This window comes from Symsagittifera roscoffensis, chromosome 5 (assembly GCF_963678635.1).
Source record: "Symsagittifera roscoffensis chromosome 5, txSymRosc1.1, whole genome shotgun sequence".
In the NCBI taxonomy this organism is placed as follows: Eukaryota; Metazoa; Xenacoelomorpha; order Acoela; family Convolutidae; genus Symsagittifera; species Symsagittifera roscoffensis.
This window is the reverse complement of record NC_087066.1, coordinates 29,262,432-29,281,673: the sequence shown is the minus strand read 5'-3', so window position 1 is coordinate 29,281,673 and position 19,242 is coordinate 29,262,432. Positions and strand designations below refer to the sequence as shown.

General features: G+C 36.9%; 2 protein-coding genes across 2 annotated transcripts; both read left to right on the top strand.

Annotated features, from left to right (window-relative positions):
- Positions 1-5: 5 nt before the first annotated feature.
- LOC134845594 (sn-1-specific diacylglycerol lipase ABHD11-like) lies at positions 6-8,486 on the top strand. Its single transcript, XM_063862560.1, has 5 exons — positions 6-274; positions 4,481-4,657; positions 4,971-5,171; positions 7,724-7,944; positions 8,263-8,486. The coding sequence occupies exons 1-5, from the start codon at positions 29-31 to the stop codon at positions 8,411-8,413; spliced, it is 996 nt and encodes a 331-aa protein (XP_063718630.1). The 5' UTR covers positions 6-28; the 3' UTR covers positions 8,414-8,486.
- A 241-nt stretch (positions 8,487-8,727) lies between these two features.
- On the top strand, positions 8,728-10,610 carry LOC134845593 (isovaleryl-CoA dehydrogenase, mitochondrial-like). The gene is made up of 3 exons (XM_063862558.1): positions 8,728-9,455; positions 9,749-9,988; positions 10,217-10,610. Exons 1-3 carry the CDS (start codon positions 8,732-8,734, stop codon positions 10,516-10,518), a joined length of 1,266 nt encoding a protein of 421 aa, XP_063718628.1. The 5' UTR covers positions 8,728-8,731; the 3' UTR covers positions 10,519-10,610.
- The last annotated feature ends 8,632 nt before the right edge of the window (positions 10,611-19,242 follow it).

Genomic DNA, 19,242 nt, shown 5'->3' with positions numbered 1-19,242 from the left:
TGATACAGATGACCTTTTCATATAAGTCATGAAGCTACGCACTATATTTAACTACCGAAAATTATTATGTAACGAATCCAAGAAGTTCATCCGACAAAGCAGCACATTAGCAGAAGCTCAATCTGAAGATGTAATAGAGCTCAATGCTCAAGTACATTCGGCTAAATCGAAAGTCGAAAATTCGCCTGTCATGGTTATGTTGCATGGTGTATTCGGAAATAGTAGAAATTTCAGTGCGTTGTCTCGAAGAATTGCGAAGCAGTGCTCTATTGACGTAAGTAGATCAAATATCATAACTGGACAAAATATGTCGAATTATTGTCTGCACCATTACAAGAATGATGAATCATCGCAAAACTCTAACTGAAATCAGAATAAAATAACTGCTGCCTAATTATTTTCACCGAAGTCATGCTAGCTCGGAATCAACTCTAGGACAGCCACTGTGCTGATTTAAATTATCCGGACAAAACGAACAAAAATTGAAATTTTAAACGCGTTTTTATGAAACTGAGTTGAGATAAGACTAAAAGTGAAGTGGACAAAGTGCGTATAGTTTTCGAGAATTTTCATGGTGTTTTTGCGGAATTCAGAACCAAATTTTCACCCCAAATTGAGACTTTTTGGCTTTTTCAGTTAATCAAGAATTACGCTGAAACTACTTAGTCGACCTGTGTAATAATTTAGCAAATTGTGCCTTTTACGTAATCCAACAAACTTCGAGAAGGGTATACACTCCAAAAATTGCGCAAAATGTTTAAAAATTGTTTTTAAATAAAAAATGGTGTTTTCTATAGTAAAAACGATCTTTTTTGTCTATCAAAAAACATAAGCTTATGCAATTTTTTTGAGTGTATACCCGTATAAAAGTTTTGTTGGGCTACGTAAGGGGCTCACTTTGATATAATTATGCCAATGGTCGACGAAGTAGTTTCAGCGTAATTCTTGATTAAATAAAAGAAGCCAAAAAGACCCAGTTTTGGGGAATAATGTAGGGCCCGAGTTTCATAAATTAAATCGCACCTTATTAATTCTGTTGAAACTCTAATGAAGTTGTGTTAATCATTTTTCACCTAAAGTCGACCCAATTTGAGCAAAACGCGTTTTAAGTCCGCATAATTTAAATCAGCACTAGTTCTTAACCTTGAAATTGTTGTATTCAAAATGCTCAGCAGTGACTAAGCGCTGATGCAGCGTTTTTGAGGAAGGGTGGTGCTCTTTTTAGGTCGGCCAAATTAATTTTCCGATCCCCTCAATTTTGTTTATTGGAGTTTTTAGAAAAACTCGGAAGGTTGGACAGAAAGGAATGTGCTTAAATAGCAAAAGTGGGATCCCCCCAAGGAGGTCTAACCGATTATTATTTTAAAAAAGGCGGAACATTTTTATTCCGAATCTGAAAAAAAGAGCTCAGAAGCTCGTCTCGTATTTGAGCTGTCCTCAGTTTATTATGACTGCCTGAAATTCGGTACAATCCAATAAAAGAGGAACTGGAATAAAAAAATTTAAATTCAAAAATTAACTCGGAGGAATGAGCTAATATTGTCAGAAAAAGTTTTGCTGGTGTTTGCATTGCCCGATAAGCAGTGAATTATTTGTTAACTTGCCGATAACCGAAACGAGTTCGACATAAAAAGAAAGAAAGAAAGTTTATTTCTCCAAATAATTAAGTTTAGCAACAAATTTTCAAACAAAATTAGACGTAACAAATAGTCATTATCATACAAATATCGTTTTTATTTTATATTTACCCTTACTTATTAGCGAGAATGTTATAACAGGGTAGTAGTTTTTCTCTCCGTAGACGACTTCGTACAAGTTGGTTAACAATAATTTCAATCCACTATCCAGCGTATCTGTCGTAGCTTTAACAAACTTCCTCAGGACGACAAAGGCTTGTGGTTCGAATCGGTCCGGACCTGTTTTTTTTGCAAATTAGAAAATTTCAAATTCTGTCGTCCCTCTCTTTGTTTTTGTCGGCTTAGTTCCTGTAGCGCGATTTTTTTTGAAGGTTCAGCTGTCTTCTTGTTTTCTGAATACCGTTTCTAAAAGGTGATATATTACAATGTCGCAGGTTCAAGTTTAATAGCTGGATTGCTTTTTGTTATGCTTCGAACAGTGTCTACATCAGCAAAGCTTGAGTTATAGTATGAACTCTCTTTTTTCGAACCTAAGTCGCAAATATTGTTGAGACGCAAATGTTGCGACAACATGTGTTCATTTGACCAATAACCAGCTATTATGTACAGCCACTGCTAAGGATATTAGCACAAATTGATCAACCGTGCAATTTCCCTTCTCACCCGCCAAATTGATTTAGGGGGAAATATGGATTTTTCAGGAAAAAACTGAGTATACCTTAGATTTATAAAATCAAATTAATTTAGAGAAAATTGATTAAAAATACGTTAGCTTAGATGATTAAGAGCATTCAAATGCTATTGTTCGAAATGCATGCATTATACAGTATAAATTTTCAAGTTTAATGCGCGGCTTGGGGGGACATTCTACGGTTGGTCACTTAGGGGGGAGATTTTAATGAACTTTTTCGTATACTAGTTAAACTATAAGTTGAGGCATGTGCAATTGAGAAATATCTTTTTTTTTTCAAATTGACTGATACTGCTAATGATTCATAATTGTCTTGCGTCACTTAGCAATTATCTAGACCATAATTGGCGTGCGTCAACAAAGAAATTTTGTAGATTCAAAGTTTTACTCATTCAGTTTTTCCCAGTAGCGTTATCGGCCATGTGTTTGCTTGTGTATACGAAGTGCAACTTCGCCTCTGTGTCATAATTTATTCAAAAGTCAATTTTTTGGCAAAAAATGTGAAAATCTTGAATTTTTGAAAAACATTTTATCTGGCAAAGTAATGTATTTATAAAACCTATCTTAGCAGCATGTACGATTGATTGAAAATAAAATAGCTATTTTATGCATTATAGTTCTCAAATTTACTATATACTCTAATCTCAAAGCTACTATTTATTGTAACATATTACCTTCTAAAGCTCCATTGGTAAGGATAATTGAGTTACAAGATTTTTGAGGAATTTTTATTACAATTTTTATAAAATTTTTAATTTTTATTTCAAATACTTATTTCTGTTTTTGAATTTTACAGATTTGTTTGCCAAGTTTTATCAGTTCGCAATTCTTTTTCTTGTTAACACTTTGTCCAATAGAATCACTGAATAATTTCCTCGTATCTGAAATTTTGTCAACCAACACACATTTTGACCATGCCTGCATATCAGATACCCGTTTTTTTCAATATTTAAATTTTTTTTCTCGAAAACTACAGCGGTTTGGATCACTCTCACTTTAGGTTTGAATCGTAAACTATATAGGTCGATTTGAATTTATGCCTTTAAACTGAAGCTATACAGTTAGTGATGCCGCGGAGATGGTGTTGAGGTTACTTAAGTGCATTTGACTAAAGGCGCTAGCTATGACTTCGAGTCCGGGCAGGTCGTGTAACCTGAATCTATGTTACTTAGATTGGCTCAAAAACTGTGGAAATAACAGCCTAGCTGGTCTAAACCCATTGAAGCTATTGAGAAAGTGTCCAATGTCTGTAGAAAAAATTTGTTTTTATATAGTTAATTTCACTGAGGTATTCTTAATTTTCTTGGTTGCTCTGGTTTTTTTCTGGAATTTATCTGTTGATGCATAAAGAAATCAGAGTGCCAAAGATTTTTTGGTCAGACCTCTCATAAGTAAACAAATACACCCAAAAAATCCAAAAAGTGCTTTCAGTGTCAAGAAGTTTTGGCCTGGAAATTTCCCATTTATCAGGTTAATTCAATTGGAAGTCTACTTTTGTCTTTTTCTACTGGTTTTTACGTTGTCCTAGCTATAATCTTCTGATTTTGGAGATTATCTAAAAATTGGAGGGTAGTTTTTGGATTGTTTACGCTTGCGATTAGCAAGCGTTATCAAACCGGAATATAGACGTTTTTTGGGGTCAACCTGTTTAACAGAATCACTTGAATCTTTTGTATCTACGTACTCGTGGGCCCGAAAGAGCTCAGTTGGTTAGAGAGAGCCCGAAAGAGAGCCCGTGTCTTTAATCGCATCGATACGATTGTAGTTAAAAGCGGTTCAGGAATCAAGGAGATAAGTTAGTGTCATCAAGTTTTTAGACTTGAGTTCGAATCCCACAATTTACTCAATAATTTGCCAATATTTTTGGTGAAATTCGTCATCTGAATAGGCTTTTCATTCCTTTCTTAATTTTTTGCTTCGGTCTCATGATGAATGTAACAAGTCTACACGGCTTTTTTGATTCAATTCAAAAAATTTATCTATCAGTTTTCGTGCTCAAGCAAAAAGAGGCTTCGTTTTTACGTTAGAATTTAAAAACCTTACGTTTCAAAAATTTTTGAATCTGTTTTGCAATTGTCGAATATCAATCTTTCTTTTATGCAAATATCAATAACACTGCGCCATAATATTAATGAAATTATGCTCATACTAGGTACATTGCTTGGACCTGAGGAACCACGGAGACAGTCCTCATTCCCCCTCCCACTCTCAACCAGCCATGGCCAATGACGTCATCCACTACCTCACCAATCACATCTATCCTTCCAAGTGTATCTTGCTAGGACATAGTATGGGCGGAAGGGTGGCATTTGACGCTGTCTTCAACAACGTAAGTTGACTTAATCATTCCTATGGTCAGGTTTAGTTTCGCAACTTGGGATTTTTTGAAACCAGGGATTTAATGAGCTTTCAGCTATTTCTCTACAAGTTTTTCCTCTGTTTAATGTCTTTTTGATGGTTTTCAAGTCTAAAGGTTTTGACGTTGTTTTTTTTTCAACAATGCATATATGACGCGTAGTTTTACAAGTCAATGAGTGTTTAATTTTTCGAAATCCTTTTGCTACATTTCTTGGTACGAAAAATCGGAAATTATCTACAAATTGTATTATACAGTATATTATAACTCATTGTAAAATTTTCAGCCCGATCTGTTTTGTGCCACTATCATTGAAGACTCCAACCCCTTCGCGAGAGAAATGAAGACACTAGTGACAACAGATGACATAAATTCGCCTTTTGCTGCCATTAAAATCCTGAAGAGTGTCGACTTGTCTTACTTTGACGGGAAGAGTGTGTCTGAAGTCAAGGCTGAAATATCAGATGTGCTGGAGGATAAAATTCCGGTAAGACCATAGTCACAATTTTTGGTTGTACTTTTACTCAAACATTTAAACCTCTTAACTTCGATAAAAACAAAGTATACAGTATAGCCGGTTGACGCACAGGTTGCACATGAAAATCCGACCCCAGTGATAATTGAAATGAAGTTTTGCAAAAGCAACCATATTTTTTCGTAGCTAAGTAGATTTTGGGAGTTGACTTTTGAGAAGGAAGTTGGAGATTTTTTAATCGAATCAATCTTTATGTGCCTTTTTCTCGAGATACATCAGTGTTGATAACCTCGAAAGATCTATAAATGTTTCTATAAACCGTTTCGCAGCTCAATAGTGATGTGTTCTTATGATTGCATTTTGGAAAAAAAGGATTCAATTATTTTTAGTTTTAAAATATATAACCAATGCACTGTCACAGAAACAAAATTGTTGTAATTTTTAATTTTGAACCTTCATGTTTTAGTCGCTTTCTACGTAACATGAGGTTATTGTCAAAAGTTTTGACATATGATGAAGGAAACTATTTAAAACAACTTGGCCGGATAGAAAAATGTAAAATGTTGGTTTCAAGGCGTTGTTTTGTCACTCAATCAAATTTGGTCAGAAAGTAGTTTTGGGCGCTAAAAGAGTGTTTTTTTTGTGCTACAAAAATATTTTGATCTTTTGGACTCCAAACAAATCTTTGAAAGTATAAGATCTTAGCAAGGCCATACACTAAAAGGGATCACTTTGCGGATCGATTATTCGCTACAAAATACTTTAAATCAGATTTATGAATTCTAAGTCTACTTTTTTTGCAATTGCTTAATAGTTTTCCGAGTTACTTCTTATATTTTCTGAGACTTTTTTTGATAACCTAGCTAAAATCTGAGGCCTTCTGATGAACGGTTTTTTGGCTCCTTGTATTGTTCACGAGGTTCTCAGCATCCAAAATAACTTTCTGACCAGCTAATATCCAGCGCCTTGAAATCAGCAGTTTCCTATTTTTGATCCGACGAGATTTCAAATAGTTTCATGCATCAGGAGTCAAATTGTTAGCCATGGCCATCATGTAGTAACAAAGAACTCGACAACAATGCAGAAAATGTGTTCGTTCATTTTATGGGTTAAAAAATTAAAATTAAAAGGGTTGAAAAATGAACAGTCGAAATTCTTCTGTCCCATAACTGCCGTTAACAGCATTCACACAGAAACTCTTGATTAAACTGGTTTTTTCTTGAGAGTTAATTTTTTTGCTAGTTCTTACATGTGGATCGAATCAGGATTGAAAGGGCTTTTATATGACATAAACTCGAGCCCATCTGACGTTTATTTGTAGTACATGATGTTGCTTGGAAAAGAAACGGCGAAAAAACTGAAACACTCTAACACAAAGTTGGTACCAATTTTTGTGGTCGTAGCAGTACTGCGGGAAAGCATGGATTGTTTATAATTAATTGAATAACGTTAAATTTGTCGATTTTTTAATACGCTGATTGAATTTTCTAAATAGAATGCTGTAGGAGCCGATATATGCTAACTTTGAGTTGGATTATCTGCTGAAAATCGAGATTTGTTCTAAACCTTGCAAAAAGGCTGTTAAAGCATTTTCTTCCCAAAAAAATGCCCGTGATTCAGACAATTATTTCAACTATAACCCAGCGCCCTCCGGTCATGAAATCTTTATTTACAAGGTGGCTATTTGAAAACAAATTGAAACAAGACTTCTCGTTTCAGGGTGAAGCCCTGAATGTTCCGACTGCCTTTTAAGGTCTAATAACATGAAAAAATTGAATGTAAAAAATAAAACTTTTTTTTATTTGAAATTTTTTGAAAATCTTCCCCCTACACGCCATATAAAGTACAAAAAGATAGATTTTGCTCCTATTAACAAATAAATTATGGCAAATAAGCTTTCTTGAACCAATTTGGAACGATTTCTATGACGGATTACATCTCCGCTTAAACGTTAATAGCGCGAAATATGCCGCGCGTTAATTGTTCCAATATGGCCAAAATGGCAATCTTTAAACCCCCGTAACTTTTCACCGGTGAAACATCACAGGTGAAAGATTAGAGAAAATGATCACAGGTGAAACATCTTTTCAAATTTAAGCTCAGGACAACATCTTTTGAATGATATAAAAAAGTTCCGCCAAAAATGGCTAGTTAAAAAGTCGAATCTTGTCTCAAGAAAAAAACCCACCCGAACACAAATTATCCGTTACTTTCGTTACGAAAGTCGGAGCATCAATTTCTTTCCTAGAGGTGAGTTTGAAATTAAAATTATATCTTTAGGAAGAACTTACTGTTTTCTATAAGATTAAACTCATATTCAATAAATGAGAACCGACGTTCAACTAGCCCCCAAAGCCAGCATGTCATTTAAAATTAAATGCCAGAAAGCTCTCAGATTTGATTTTGAGGCACCAAGTTTTAAGCAAAAGGTCTTGTAAGACAAAAAAATTTTCAGTTTTGATCAATTTACTTTTTACGGGCAATCCATTTGCCTATCGAAAGATATCACTTCATGAAGCTTTTACCCCAAAAAGTTTTAGTGGAGCAATACCTTTGTTTTACAGAGCATGGCTGTCCAGGCGTTTCTTCTCACAAATTTGATGCAGTCGCCAGACAAAGATGGAGTACAGTGGAGGTGTAATGTATCAGCCATAGCTAAATACTTGGAGTCCTACAGGTCCTCGAAATGGGACACCACTTTCGAGGCATACAAGAGCAGATTAACGAAGGGTCCTATTGATGTACCGATGCTGTGTGTGAGAGGTGCCAAGTCCAACTATATTTTGTGAGTAATATTTTTGTCTAAGTTGTTTTTTTTTTGTGCATGTGATAATCTGAGTTTATGATGCGCTCTTATTTCGAGCTATCAATTTGATTCTGAAAAGCGTTTTGCAAAGATTTGGGACCATTTTTGATTAGTTCTGAAATTTTGCGCGAAGTGATTTAAAAAAAAAAAAGTTTTGACGTTTTTTGTTTAGTTGACCGAAACATTTTCTTTCAACTTATGTTTTCGGTTCAATTTAAATAATTGTTTGTATGTTGATCGTGTTTTTTAAACGAGGATGAAGCTAAAGAATTTAAAAATTATTTGTTTTTATTTTAGAGACAAGGACATCGAGCAGCTGAAACATTTGTTTTCGGACGTATCTTTAACAACACTGGACACAGGTCACTGGGTGCACTCGGAGAAACCAGCCGAGTTTCTCAAAGAAGTCATCACATTCCTAACGCTTAAGGAGCTAATATCTAGCTAATGAGTTATATTATATTAGAGAGCTCATTTGTACTAATTTATATTACCAGCGCTAACATAGCAAAAAAGTGTAGAATTAGAAGAGTTTCCATCATTGTGTTTTGTCACCATAGTTCACGTAATCGTCCTTGTAACACATGCGAATATGTTTTAGATAGTACCTGCCTGATTCTGCCGGCAGATGGAGCATGGAATTTTTTTTGTAGCTGCAGCTGATGATAGTATTATGTCAGAATCTGAGAACGTCTGTTCTTAAAAATCTGTCGCGCATTCTGTTGGAAACAAGCTTTAATTTTAACCCGTACCTTTCAGACATGTAATGTTGTGCAATATTAGCAGATTAATTATCTTACCCAAGTTACGCTCCCCCGTAATTGCTCTATCCAGGCATTATCATCCAGCAACCGAAGTAGATGATAGACTATATGGTTTAAGTTCCGACCAGGTGGAACTTAGAAGAACAGTTTCAAAGTTTGCCCAAGATGAACTGGCTCCTCACGCAGAGCGCATTGATAAAGAGAACAATTTCTCAGAACTGAAAGATTTCTGGAAAAGGTTGGGAAACCTGGGCCTTCTGGGAATCACAGCGCCTGAAGAGTATGGGGGTTCTGGGATGGGCTATCTTGCTCACTGTATAGCGATGGAGGAATTATCACGTGCCAGTGCGTCTATTGGACTGAGTTACGGGGCTCATTCTAATTTATGCGTGAACCAAATTGTCAGACATGGTAATGATTCTCAAAAAGAGAAGTATCTTCCTAAATTAATTTCTGGCGAGCACATAGGAGCTCTAGCAATGAGTGAAGTGAATAGCGGATCTGACGTTGTAAGTATGAAGCTCAAAGCGCAGTTTGATGAAAGTAGTAATTCGTATATCCTGAATGGTACCAAGTTCTGGATTACAAATGGTGCAGATGCGGATACGTTGGTAGTGTATGCAAAAACGGCAGGGAGCGAGAGAAAGCCACAACATAGCATATCGGCGTTTGTGATTGAGAAAGACATGAAAGGGTTCTCAACTGGACCTAAGCTGGACAAGTTAGGTTAGTGATGCTACCATGCCTTGTTGGAATATTGTATCGAGCTGTCAGGGTCAAAAGTTTTTTTTAAATAAGGCTAAATAATTTTCGTATCACGGAAATATCCCTGAGTTCCAGAATCAGCTCAGACGATCTGAAGTTATTCTCCGAAATTGTTTGTTTTTAAATTTTTCTTCTCGAAGTTCCTAAAACTGATATTAAACGTGAACCGTGAGTGATCGATTTTGATACATTTGCAACAGAATAACTGCTTCTGTTACTTAAATTTGATTGAATTATTTGCCTTGTTTATGAAGGTATGCGTGGATCCACAACTTGTGAACTTATCTTCGACAACTGCCGTGTGCCAGCTGAGAATATGCTGGGCCAGGAGGGCAGAGGAGTTTATGTCATGTTGAGTGGACTGGACCTGGAACGGCTAGTGCTGGCTGCTGGGCCAGTTGGTATTATGCAAGCATGTCTAGATGTGACAGTTCCTTATTTGCATACAAGAGAGGCTTTCGGAGCCCCCATTGCCCATTTCCAGTTCATGCAAGGTTGGTTTTGTCAAGCAATCGTTATCAAATCCGAATATATACTTTTGAAGATAAACAAAATATTAGTTAAGACCTTAAAAATAATAACTTCGACTCATAGAAATGATAATATTTTTATGCATTGCTGTTTGAAATTGACAAGATTGAATAAGGTGTCAGTTATCTATCGGAGTTGAAGTTTTCTTGCTCCAATTTGAAGGTTTTCTGACGAGGAATATATGCTTCCAGGTAAAATGGCAGATATGTACACCCGACTTAACTCGTGTCGTAGCTACCTGTACAACTTAGCCCGAGCAGCCGACGAAGGAAACTTCAGCGCGAGAGACTGTGCCGCAATTATTCTCCTCTCGGCTGAAAACGCAACTCAGTGTGCCCTAGATGCAGTACAGTGTCTGGGTGGCAATGGTTATATAAACGACTACCCGACCGGCAGGTTGTTGCGAGATGCGAAACTCTACGAGATTGGAGCTGGAACTTCGGAAGTGAGACGACTGGTGATTGGCCGTGCTTTCAATTCGGCCTTCAAATAGGGCATTATTTTAGTTTATTTAGGTGCAGTTTTGTTTTAGATGTAGAAATTATGTCATGGATTGATAACAGGATTGATAATACATATGTCTGTCAGTCGCTCTTTTAAACAAGAAGTCTTACAACTGATGTTTTCAGTCATGGCATATAACGCTGTATTAAAGTGCCTTACTATAAATCAGGTCCAGGATAGGGATTTAGCGAGTTGGCTCTAGTTTACGACCTCGTTGGTTTTAAAGAGCGTCCCATTTTCCACCTGTCTCTGCGCAAAGAATGTTCAGAGAATATCGTTTTTGACCATCATGTATCTAAAAACTAAGACTAGTGTGTCGTCAAAACCTGCATATGAACTGTTACATTAAAAAAACATTTAGTGCCTACAAAAATCTATCAACAAAAGCTCTTTTCCAGAAGTGTTTATGTGAAATAAAGCGATCTTCAATAGTGATGTTTTTGTTCCCTCTGAGTGTCAACCAACTTAGTATCGAAAATTCCTCTAGAGTTGTACGAAATGAACTTTTGCTTCTAGCCGAATTAAAGGAAGGAACATCAGAAGCTGTTCCTGAAATATACGCTTCGTGTTTGAACAATGAGAAAGTGTCGTTTTTCCGAAGTGAGCCGAACAAGCCTTTACAACTTACACGACCGAGAAACTCCGAAGCCAAGTGGTTGTCGATTTCGGGAGTGTTAGTTCTTCGGAAAACATCGAAAGGAGTTGTGACATTAGCATGGAAAGATGAAAATCTGTATTTCATTCACGTTTCTCCTCAAAATGATTTTGAATCAAATTTTGAATTGTTTGAATGGAATTTGAAATCAGAACAATTGCATATAAAATCATGCAAAGAATCGGAAACTAATAGCAACGAAGTTTTACTAATAGCAACGAATGGATATTTCGTCGTGATTCAAACTGGCTTCAAAACTCACAAAGTGAAGTACGAGTTCCAAATGCCCTTAGCAGTCGAAACGGTAAACGCCCATTTACTGGAAGATTTTGTAATTGTATGTTCCGAAAAGAGCCTCATTTTAACTTACAGCTGTGTTCAAAAAGAAGTAATATCCAAAATTCCTCTACCGAGAGAGAAATTTTACTCGTTCAGTGTTTCTCTAGAGCATAAATTTATGGCGGCGGTCGCTGGTGCCTACTTGGTCAAAACAGACTTTGAAGTTGATTTTTCCAAGAGAACGACCAAAAGTGAGGCCAGACTGCATTTTATGGAAGACGGAATTAAGTGGGGGACGGTGCTGTTACCCTTTTCAGTAGGTACTGAAAGTTTCTGCATATTCGATAGGAAATTGTTCCTGTGGTCGTCAAATGAATTTGCTGTTTTGGACATGAAAACGGGACAAACGATGCGTTCTTTGCAGTTAATGGAAAGTCAAACTGTATTTAGCTGTCCTTCAATAAAAGCCGTAATTCTAGTCGAGAAACAAAAATTGAACATTTTGATGCATTTCGACGAAGTTGCTGTGGCTTCAAATTCAAACACTAGCTCAAAAATAAACAACAAACTTAACAACATGGATCTGGTTCTTGAACACAAATCGGCAAAACAAGATATCACGCTGCTGCAGAAAAACTTGCTCACGTTTTTCCTGTCGTATTGGGAAAATATTTTCACGAGTAAACTTGATGTTTCGACTAGTGAAAGTGAAGATTATCTTGAGTCGGTGACTGAAATATGCGACTGTTTGTGTGCGATTGATTTCAATGCGTCTCATCCATTTTTGAAAGTGAGCATAACCAGATTACATCAGCATGTTTTGCGAGTTTTCAAAGCCTTGTGTGAAGATAGGAAATCACAAACTGCAGCAAAAAAGTTCATTTTGAATGGGCTCACTAAGTGCTTGACCTCTCTTAGGGTCAAATTTGAGTTGCGACCATCTATTCAACCATCCAAATTGGGAGCTAACCCAAAGCAAGCGACAAAAGAAGAAATTTCGGTGAAAGCACCGAAAAGAAACATGAACCTCGGAGCGACGTTTGTCCAAAAATCAGCCTGCAGACAAGTTGTCCAAATGCTTATTTCAAAAGAATCAGACGCTAAAATTAAAAAGACGCTTCAGAAAGCCGATTTGAGGCCACAAAAGGCTCTGGTTGATATTTTGAGTCGTAGTTTTGAGCCGGAGTTTGCCAAACAAATGTTTCAGTATTTGGAGGAAAACTCGAAACTGGCTATTAATTTGGGTTCAGAGGTCATAGATCATATTAAAAAAATGATGACAAATGATTTATCCCAACTACATGATGAAGACGGCTCCATGAAGTTTTCATTCGATGCTCTTGTCAAATTCTCAGAGGAATCAAAGCGTGATCTGCTATGCTCAATTGGAGCTAGCCACTTAGTTTCGGAATTGGACCAATTGAAGTTTTCGCTGAAATACAATCAAATTGACGCCGCCAAAAATTTGATTAGTAAATGTGATTTTGTAGCGAGCGACATTTTCGAAGTAGTTCGAAACTTAAGTTATGATATCCGAAATGAGATTTTAGAACACGTTTATGTTTTCACAGATTTCGTGTTTCCGACAGTTGAGCAAACTTTGGAATTTTACGTTTACACTGAAGACAATACTAGATTCCTAAAAGCTGATGCAACTGAATTGCTGAAATCGTTTTGCAAATTGGCGAAAATTGACGGAAAACTGTCATCAAATGCGCTTATGGCTTTGTTACCGTTGGTGGATGTGGAAAAATGTGATCTCTCCGGCTTTAACTGGGATGTGAAAAATATTATAGTGTATCACAAACTGGGTCAAAACCTTCGTCAAGAGGAGTTCGCTCAAACTGTGGTGGATTCAAAAGTTCTCTGGATGCAGAAGTCGACATTCCAGGAACCGGGGTTGAGCGACCTAGCCATGCTGTCTTACTGGGATCTAATGACGGAAGATCAAAGGAAGGTGTTCATGCCGCGGTGTCTGGAAGCCGCACAGTCTTATGAGACTATAAAATTGATGCTTGGCGATGAATATCCGGAACTTATCACATGCTCGATGTATGATCTGCTTGAAAACAGTATTGGTGTTAAGACAGAGCGCCTGTTTCTTTGGCAAAAAACAAACGAACGTAGGCGATCGGTCGGTCTAGCGGGTAGCTTCTCTGAATTGCCGAGCACCTACCCGAACTTTGAAGATGTAATGGATGTGTCAGAATTTAACCATTATTTACCAAGTTTCGAATACTTTCTCATGCATGGAAGACCATCTTTTGCGTTTCAAATAATTCTGCTGCGATGGACATCGTTGAAAGACAAAACCAGAGTGCAGTTTAGACTTCACTGCGTGCGAAATATTCTCGACATTGCGTGCGAAAATGCGAAAAATGACGTCATTGTGTCATCTGCAGTAGTTCTTCTAATGATGATGGGAGAACTTCCTCTCTATCTGCGAATGAAAATACAGCTCCTAAACTTCCTAAAAAATCGTCACAGCGCAAGACTATTGGATGGAAATAATTTTGACAGTGACTGCGTAGACCTCAAAATATTTGAGAGGATCTCGGGAAAGGTCATCGATAGTTATGCAGACTCCAAGAGAAACATGTTAGGATACGGCGGAAGTGACTTCTCAGACTTTTTCTGCAACTTTCTGACCGACGCATCATTTCTTTTCATGTTTTCTCCTTATTTGAAATTCTTCCCGCTGACTAGATTAGTTAAGATTAATAACCAGGATCCCTTTTACTACTGGGCTGACTTTTTGGGTTTCGCTCAAAGATTTGGTTTGTGGATTGACGATTTAATGCAACTCATAAATGACATGGAAGAGTGTCCTTTAAAGGAGCACTTCTTGTTATGCTTCGAAAACTACTCAGCTTATGCTTCAATTTTGAGAGGACAGAGGAAATCTCTTGCTCCTTCTGCGTCCAAAGCGCGTCGGAGTTTAATCTCGAAAATCAAGCAGAACTCGGGTGACGACGATGGACTTTCTTTAGGAACACGGGTTCTAGACACCAGAAAATCGATTGACTACACAATCAAAGAAGAAAACACGTCATCGAGTAGCAGCACAGATGGCTCAAAACCGACTGCTCATTTTCAAAGTCTGTCATCAATTCTATGGTTGGTCAAAAAGGATTCAGATGTGAAAGTTTTAAAAAGCATCGCGAGGTGTGAAAAACCGTTTCTAACCGCCGCAGTTTTTGGAGCGTCTGAGGTTATACCTGTGGAGCCTTTTATGCACTACTTCTTAAGCTCATGTGGGTTCCCTCTATCATCTTCTGGACACCAGCAAGCATCGGTACTGAACAAGGTTCCACTTGAAACCCTGGTTTTAGGCAACGAAATTGCCACATTTGCGAGGCAAGACGTAGAACCGTTGGAAGCTGAGCATTTTACAGATGGCTTGTTGCAAAGTTTGAAGGCGATTCCAAATATGGAAAAATACAGTGAGTTTTTCGAAAACTTCATAGAATCGTTCTATCTCGGAGCAGGAGCTGCTTTAGACGACGCAAATGATAAAACATTTGTCGACCAACTCTTTGAAGCTTGCGTCAAAAGTTTCGACAATTTTGAATGTCAAAAGCATTGTGTGCTCATGTTTGCAGGCTTGCAAGAAAATCTTACGTATTATGGATTGGCAAATCTCTATATGACAATTTACGACCTTAAACTGCCTTTTTATTGGCCCCTGGATATGAGACAGAACTTTCCGAACGTTGGTCAAGTTGAATTGCATGTTAAAAAGTTAGTTTCAGAATTGATTGCAAGAGATTGCATAGAAAAGGCTGTTAATGTTATCAAAGCGGGATTGAACGAAGGCCTGAATTTACAAAGGATGTTGATAGATCTGCAGTTTATGCCAATAAAATCAGATATTGTGAAATCCGAATCAATGCGAAGAACTAAACAGTACTTGCTGGAGGCTACGTTATCGAAAAAACTTGTGAACTTTGGTCTTTCTGAAACTGAAATGGTTCAGGCCGTGTCCAAAGAAGAAAACCTGTCTATCGGAGACCTAAGTTCAATTTTGAACATCGGTTTAACAGAAATTGATAACGATGAATTGAAAATAGCAAAAAATAGAATATACAACACGTTGCTTAACAAAATTTACTCGGATCTGAAACCGGAAACAAGTCAGAATATTCTAGAAGAACTGAAGTTGCATATGACTAGAGGTGATTACTCGGAAGGTGACTGGAATGACGAGAGAGTCAGGAACTATCTCAATTTGCAGAAAGAGCTAGTATCCGATCAGACTTTGGCTAACTTCATAACTGAACTTATGAAATCTGGATTCACAAACATGGCAGTTGACCTCTGTCTGAATTTTTCAAAACCAATGAGGATTATAACTTTTGTCCTGACCTCAAGACTGCTTCTAGAAAGTAAAATCAGAATAATCGATTTTCGTCGATACGTCGAAATGCCTTCAAGTGTGCCGTTCAACCCGAAGCTAAATGCTCGTGACGTTATTTTCTCGGCTTGTGATAAACATTTTGGATTTTTTCGGCCAGCAGTCGAAAATTCGATCGGAAAAACTTGTTGGGGAGAGGCGTTGAAACTTCATGAGAACGACGTTGGTAAAACTCTAGCGGCACATATACGTGATCGAGATGTTGCATTTTTGAAATTAGTATCGAAGTTATTAGCCTGTAATATTGAAAAAGAAGTGTTAATCGTAATTCAGGAACATTATAACAGGTTTACCGGTTTTGATGCGTCAATTGATGAGATCATTTCAATTTTGCCAAATAAAAACTTACTGATGGACCAACTTTGTCGGGTTGCATTTGACCTCTTGAAGGACGAGCTGCGGCCGTTTTCGGCGATTAATTTGTTAGGCCACGCGTTGCACTGTCTAGGTAAGTCATACAGTTTTCATGAAATACAAAAGTTTGACACTATTTTGATTAAGATGATCGAAGTTATGCAGGTGAGCTATGATTACAAAGTAACAATTCACTGCCTAAAAGTTCTTGGATCTGAAGATTTCGTCGCCTCCAAAATGATTAACTTAATCAGTTCTAAAGGCTCAATGGTTGACTTTGTCGAACAGAACAAACCACTCGCCCAGAAGTTCAAAAAGTTTCTGGTTCCAGTTCTCATGTCCAGAAGTGAATACTTTCAGTGTTTGAAAGATCTGAACTTCAACCCAGAATACGCAGAAGTACTGGTAGGGCAAGCTGAGACTAGACTTAGCAACCAATTTTCGGTCAATCTAAACTCAAAAGAAGCTCGAGATATTCTGAAAACTTGTTCCAAAGAGTTTTACGAAGCTTATCGTTTCTACGAACAGGACAAAAGGTTTGCTGAGTCATCAAGTGCTCTAAAATACGCCAAATTGTGTATCTTGCAACTGCAACATTTGAATGAAATGCTGCAAATAGTTAGTCTGGAAAACCAACCGGACACAGTATTTCTGAGTATCGCTGCTACTTTCCATTTAGTCGGTCATATTTTGACCTTTTTTGACGCTTACGGCAAAACTCAAACTCTCTTCCCGCAAATTGTTTGCGAACGAGTTTTATTCGCGGGAGATTTCACATTTTACGAAGCTCTTCACGAGTACATGGATATTTCGCCGAGTTTCCTGAAAGCGGCGCAGGTGGTTGCGAAGCAGAAAATAAAAGGCTTCGCTGGAAAGGGAAATGAGAAAGAGCTGATTAAACTAGTGAAAGAAAATTTTAAGGAGATGCGAAAAAGAAATCCCAATCGGCAGTATTTGACACAGGCTCTGAAGTCTGGTCTATTCGCATAATTGAGTAGTTGATATCGGGCTAATAAGCTTGAGAAAAATTTTAAGTTCCTCTATTTATCTATCCTGATTGCGTGATGCAATATTTTAATTTATCAAAATCTGATTTAAGTTAAATCCTCTAGAATCGATTTTAAAATCGCTGATTTGCAGTAGCAAATTATTTATCTTCATCGTGATTGGTGCTATGAGTTATATTTTCCATTATTCAGATAATTTTATGTATCATTATTAGAGCTATAACTTGTGCTATGAAAATGTCTATTGTAGTTTTTCAGTTTTGATAATTAAGTTTAAATTAATCTTCTAATCTTCTAAATTAAGGTAGAAATTTTCTAACTTAATATATCTCGCGTTTTTGATGCTATTTTTACTACATCGAATTGGCATTTTATGAGCATATGTAGCTGCGTTATTGGTGGCTAGTTTTTGGGGAATTTAAGCATCCATGGCTGAGTGGTTAGTGCGTGAGACTCAAATTTGCTAGGTCGCAGATTCTAATGCGACACGTAGCCGAGTTTTGCTAATTCGAGGCCTATTTCTACTTTTCTTATTTCTTTTGATATAGCTGCTTTTTGGTCGTGTTCTCGCAAGCGTTTGCGAAGCGCAGCTTTGCCTCTGTGTCAAACTATGATTTGCGTAAAGTTGGTTCATTCTAACCAGTCTTTTAGAGTCGCTGTTGTTGATATAAAAAATTGCAATTATTTGACTTCTCAAAGCCATACGTCATTCACTACATTATTAAGAGTAATGAACGTAGTGAGTACTTTTATATAGGTCCTACTGATTTTTTATGTTTTTTTTTTAAAAAAACTTATAAAATTTGTATACGCTCAATTTTAATTTTTCGCGGTTTGACTTGTGATTTATTTTTAAGTTCATTGCATTTCTATTGTTAAAAGGAAGGCAAACTCCACTATCGAACAGCAAAAGTGTATAGTTCACGAAAAACGTGGTCGGCTTCTCATTTCGAAAATGGAAATTAATTATGAGAGTTCGCAGCGAAATAAAAGTTTTACCCTTTGATCCAGTTTTCTTAAATTGGGTTGTTTTTAACAAATAAGTGTCCATCAAAAATTGTTCTACAAATTCAAACAGCTTCAGGGCCATCTATTTTTTCTTCGAAATTCAAAAGCTGAAGATCTGAAAAAACAAGTCGTTTTTTTTCAGTTTCCTTGCGTTCATTACTCTTTTCCAACATTTTTCGGCTCTGTTTTTTTTTTTCGGTTTTGATCATAGACTCAGCTTCAGCACAAAATTTGGATCTCTTTAGTTTTTCCACTGTCTCACAGGGGAATTTGTCAATTTCCTGCAACGAAAGACATGGAAATAAATTGGGAATAATCAATAAAGAAAAATGATAGTTTTTTGCTGTAATCGCTCCATTTGCTCAAAAGTATTGTCTCTAGTTTAATGATGTTTGTCAATGAAATGCGGGAGTGTTTAGAAATAATTACTTTTGTCAGTTTTTTTTTCGGCCAAATCGTTTCTTCTTTTAAATTTCACACGGCTTTGTTCGGGTTCATATTTTCAATTCCGCAATAAACACTGGTTTGTTTTCTGTTATTTTTCTCCTTGGTGTAAATGTTTAAAATTAATTATTGCCTGGGCCATTTTGTCCATTTTACAGTATCCGTTTCCACTTTGAGGAGGCGGGCGACATTGGGAATCCACTGACCGGGAACGAAGTGAGATTCGATTTGATAGCTGAGCGCCTCTGCCACTCGGGCACAGACATTCAAAAATGTTCTTCCAACGAATGGATTTTTAGTTTTAGTTATCTAAATAAGCTTAGAGGAATCATCTGATCAACAAATTTGCTCTTATTTCTCGAATATCATTTCTACCAGAAAGTAATGGACTATTTACACCAACGAGCTAGCCAGCATAGTGTATTAGTATAACTTTACTTTTTTTTGCAACCTGACCGCAAATAAAAACTCAATTTCAGAAATTTTCTCAATATATCTTGCAATCAGAACTCAATAGATTTCAGAACTGTTTGTAGCTCGCAATTTTTGAAA

Coding starts and splice junctions, on each gene's coding strand:
- LOC134845593 (XM_063862558.1), top strand. CDS start 8,732: ATGTTGTGCAATATTAGCAGATTAATTATCTTACCCAAGTTACGCTCC. Junction 9,456..9,748: donor ACCTAAGCTGGACAAGTTAG/GTTAGTGATGCT, acceptor TTGTTTATGAAG/GTATGCGTGGATCCACAACT. Junction 9,989..10,216: donor CCATTTCCAGTTCATGCAAG/GTTGGTTTTGTC, acceptor ATATGCTTCCAG/GTAAAATGGCAGATATGTAC.
- LOC134845594 (XM_063862560.1), top strand. CDS start 29: ATGAAGCTACGCACTATATTTAACTACCGAAAATTATTATGTAACGAA. Junction 4,658..4,970: donor TTGACGCTGTCTTCAACAAC/GTAAGTTGACTT, acceptor TAAAATTTTCAG/CCCGATCTGTTTTGTGCCAC. Junction 7,945..8,262: donor GCCAAGTCCAACTATATTTT/GTGAGTAATATT, acceptor TTTTTATTTTAG/AGACAAGGACATCGAGCAGC.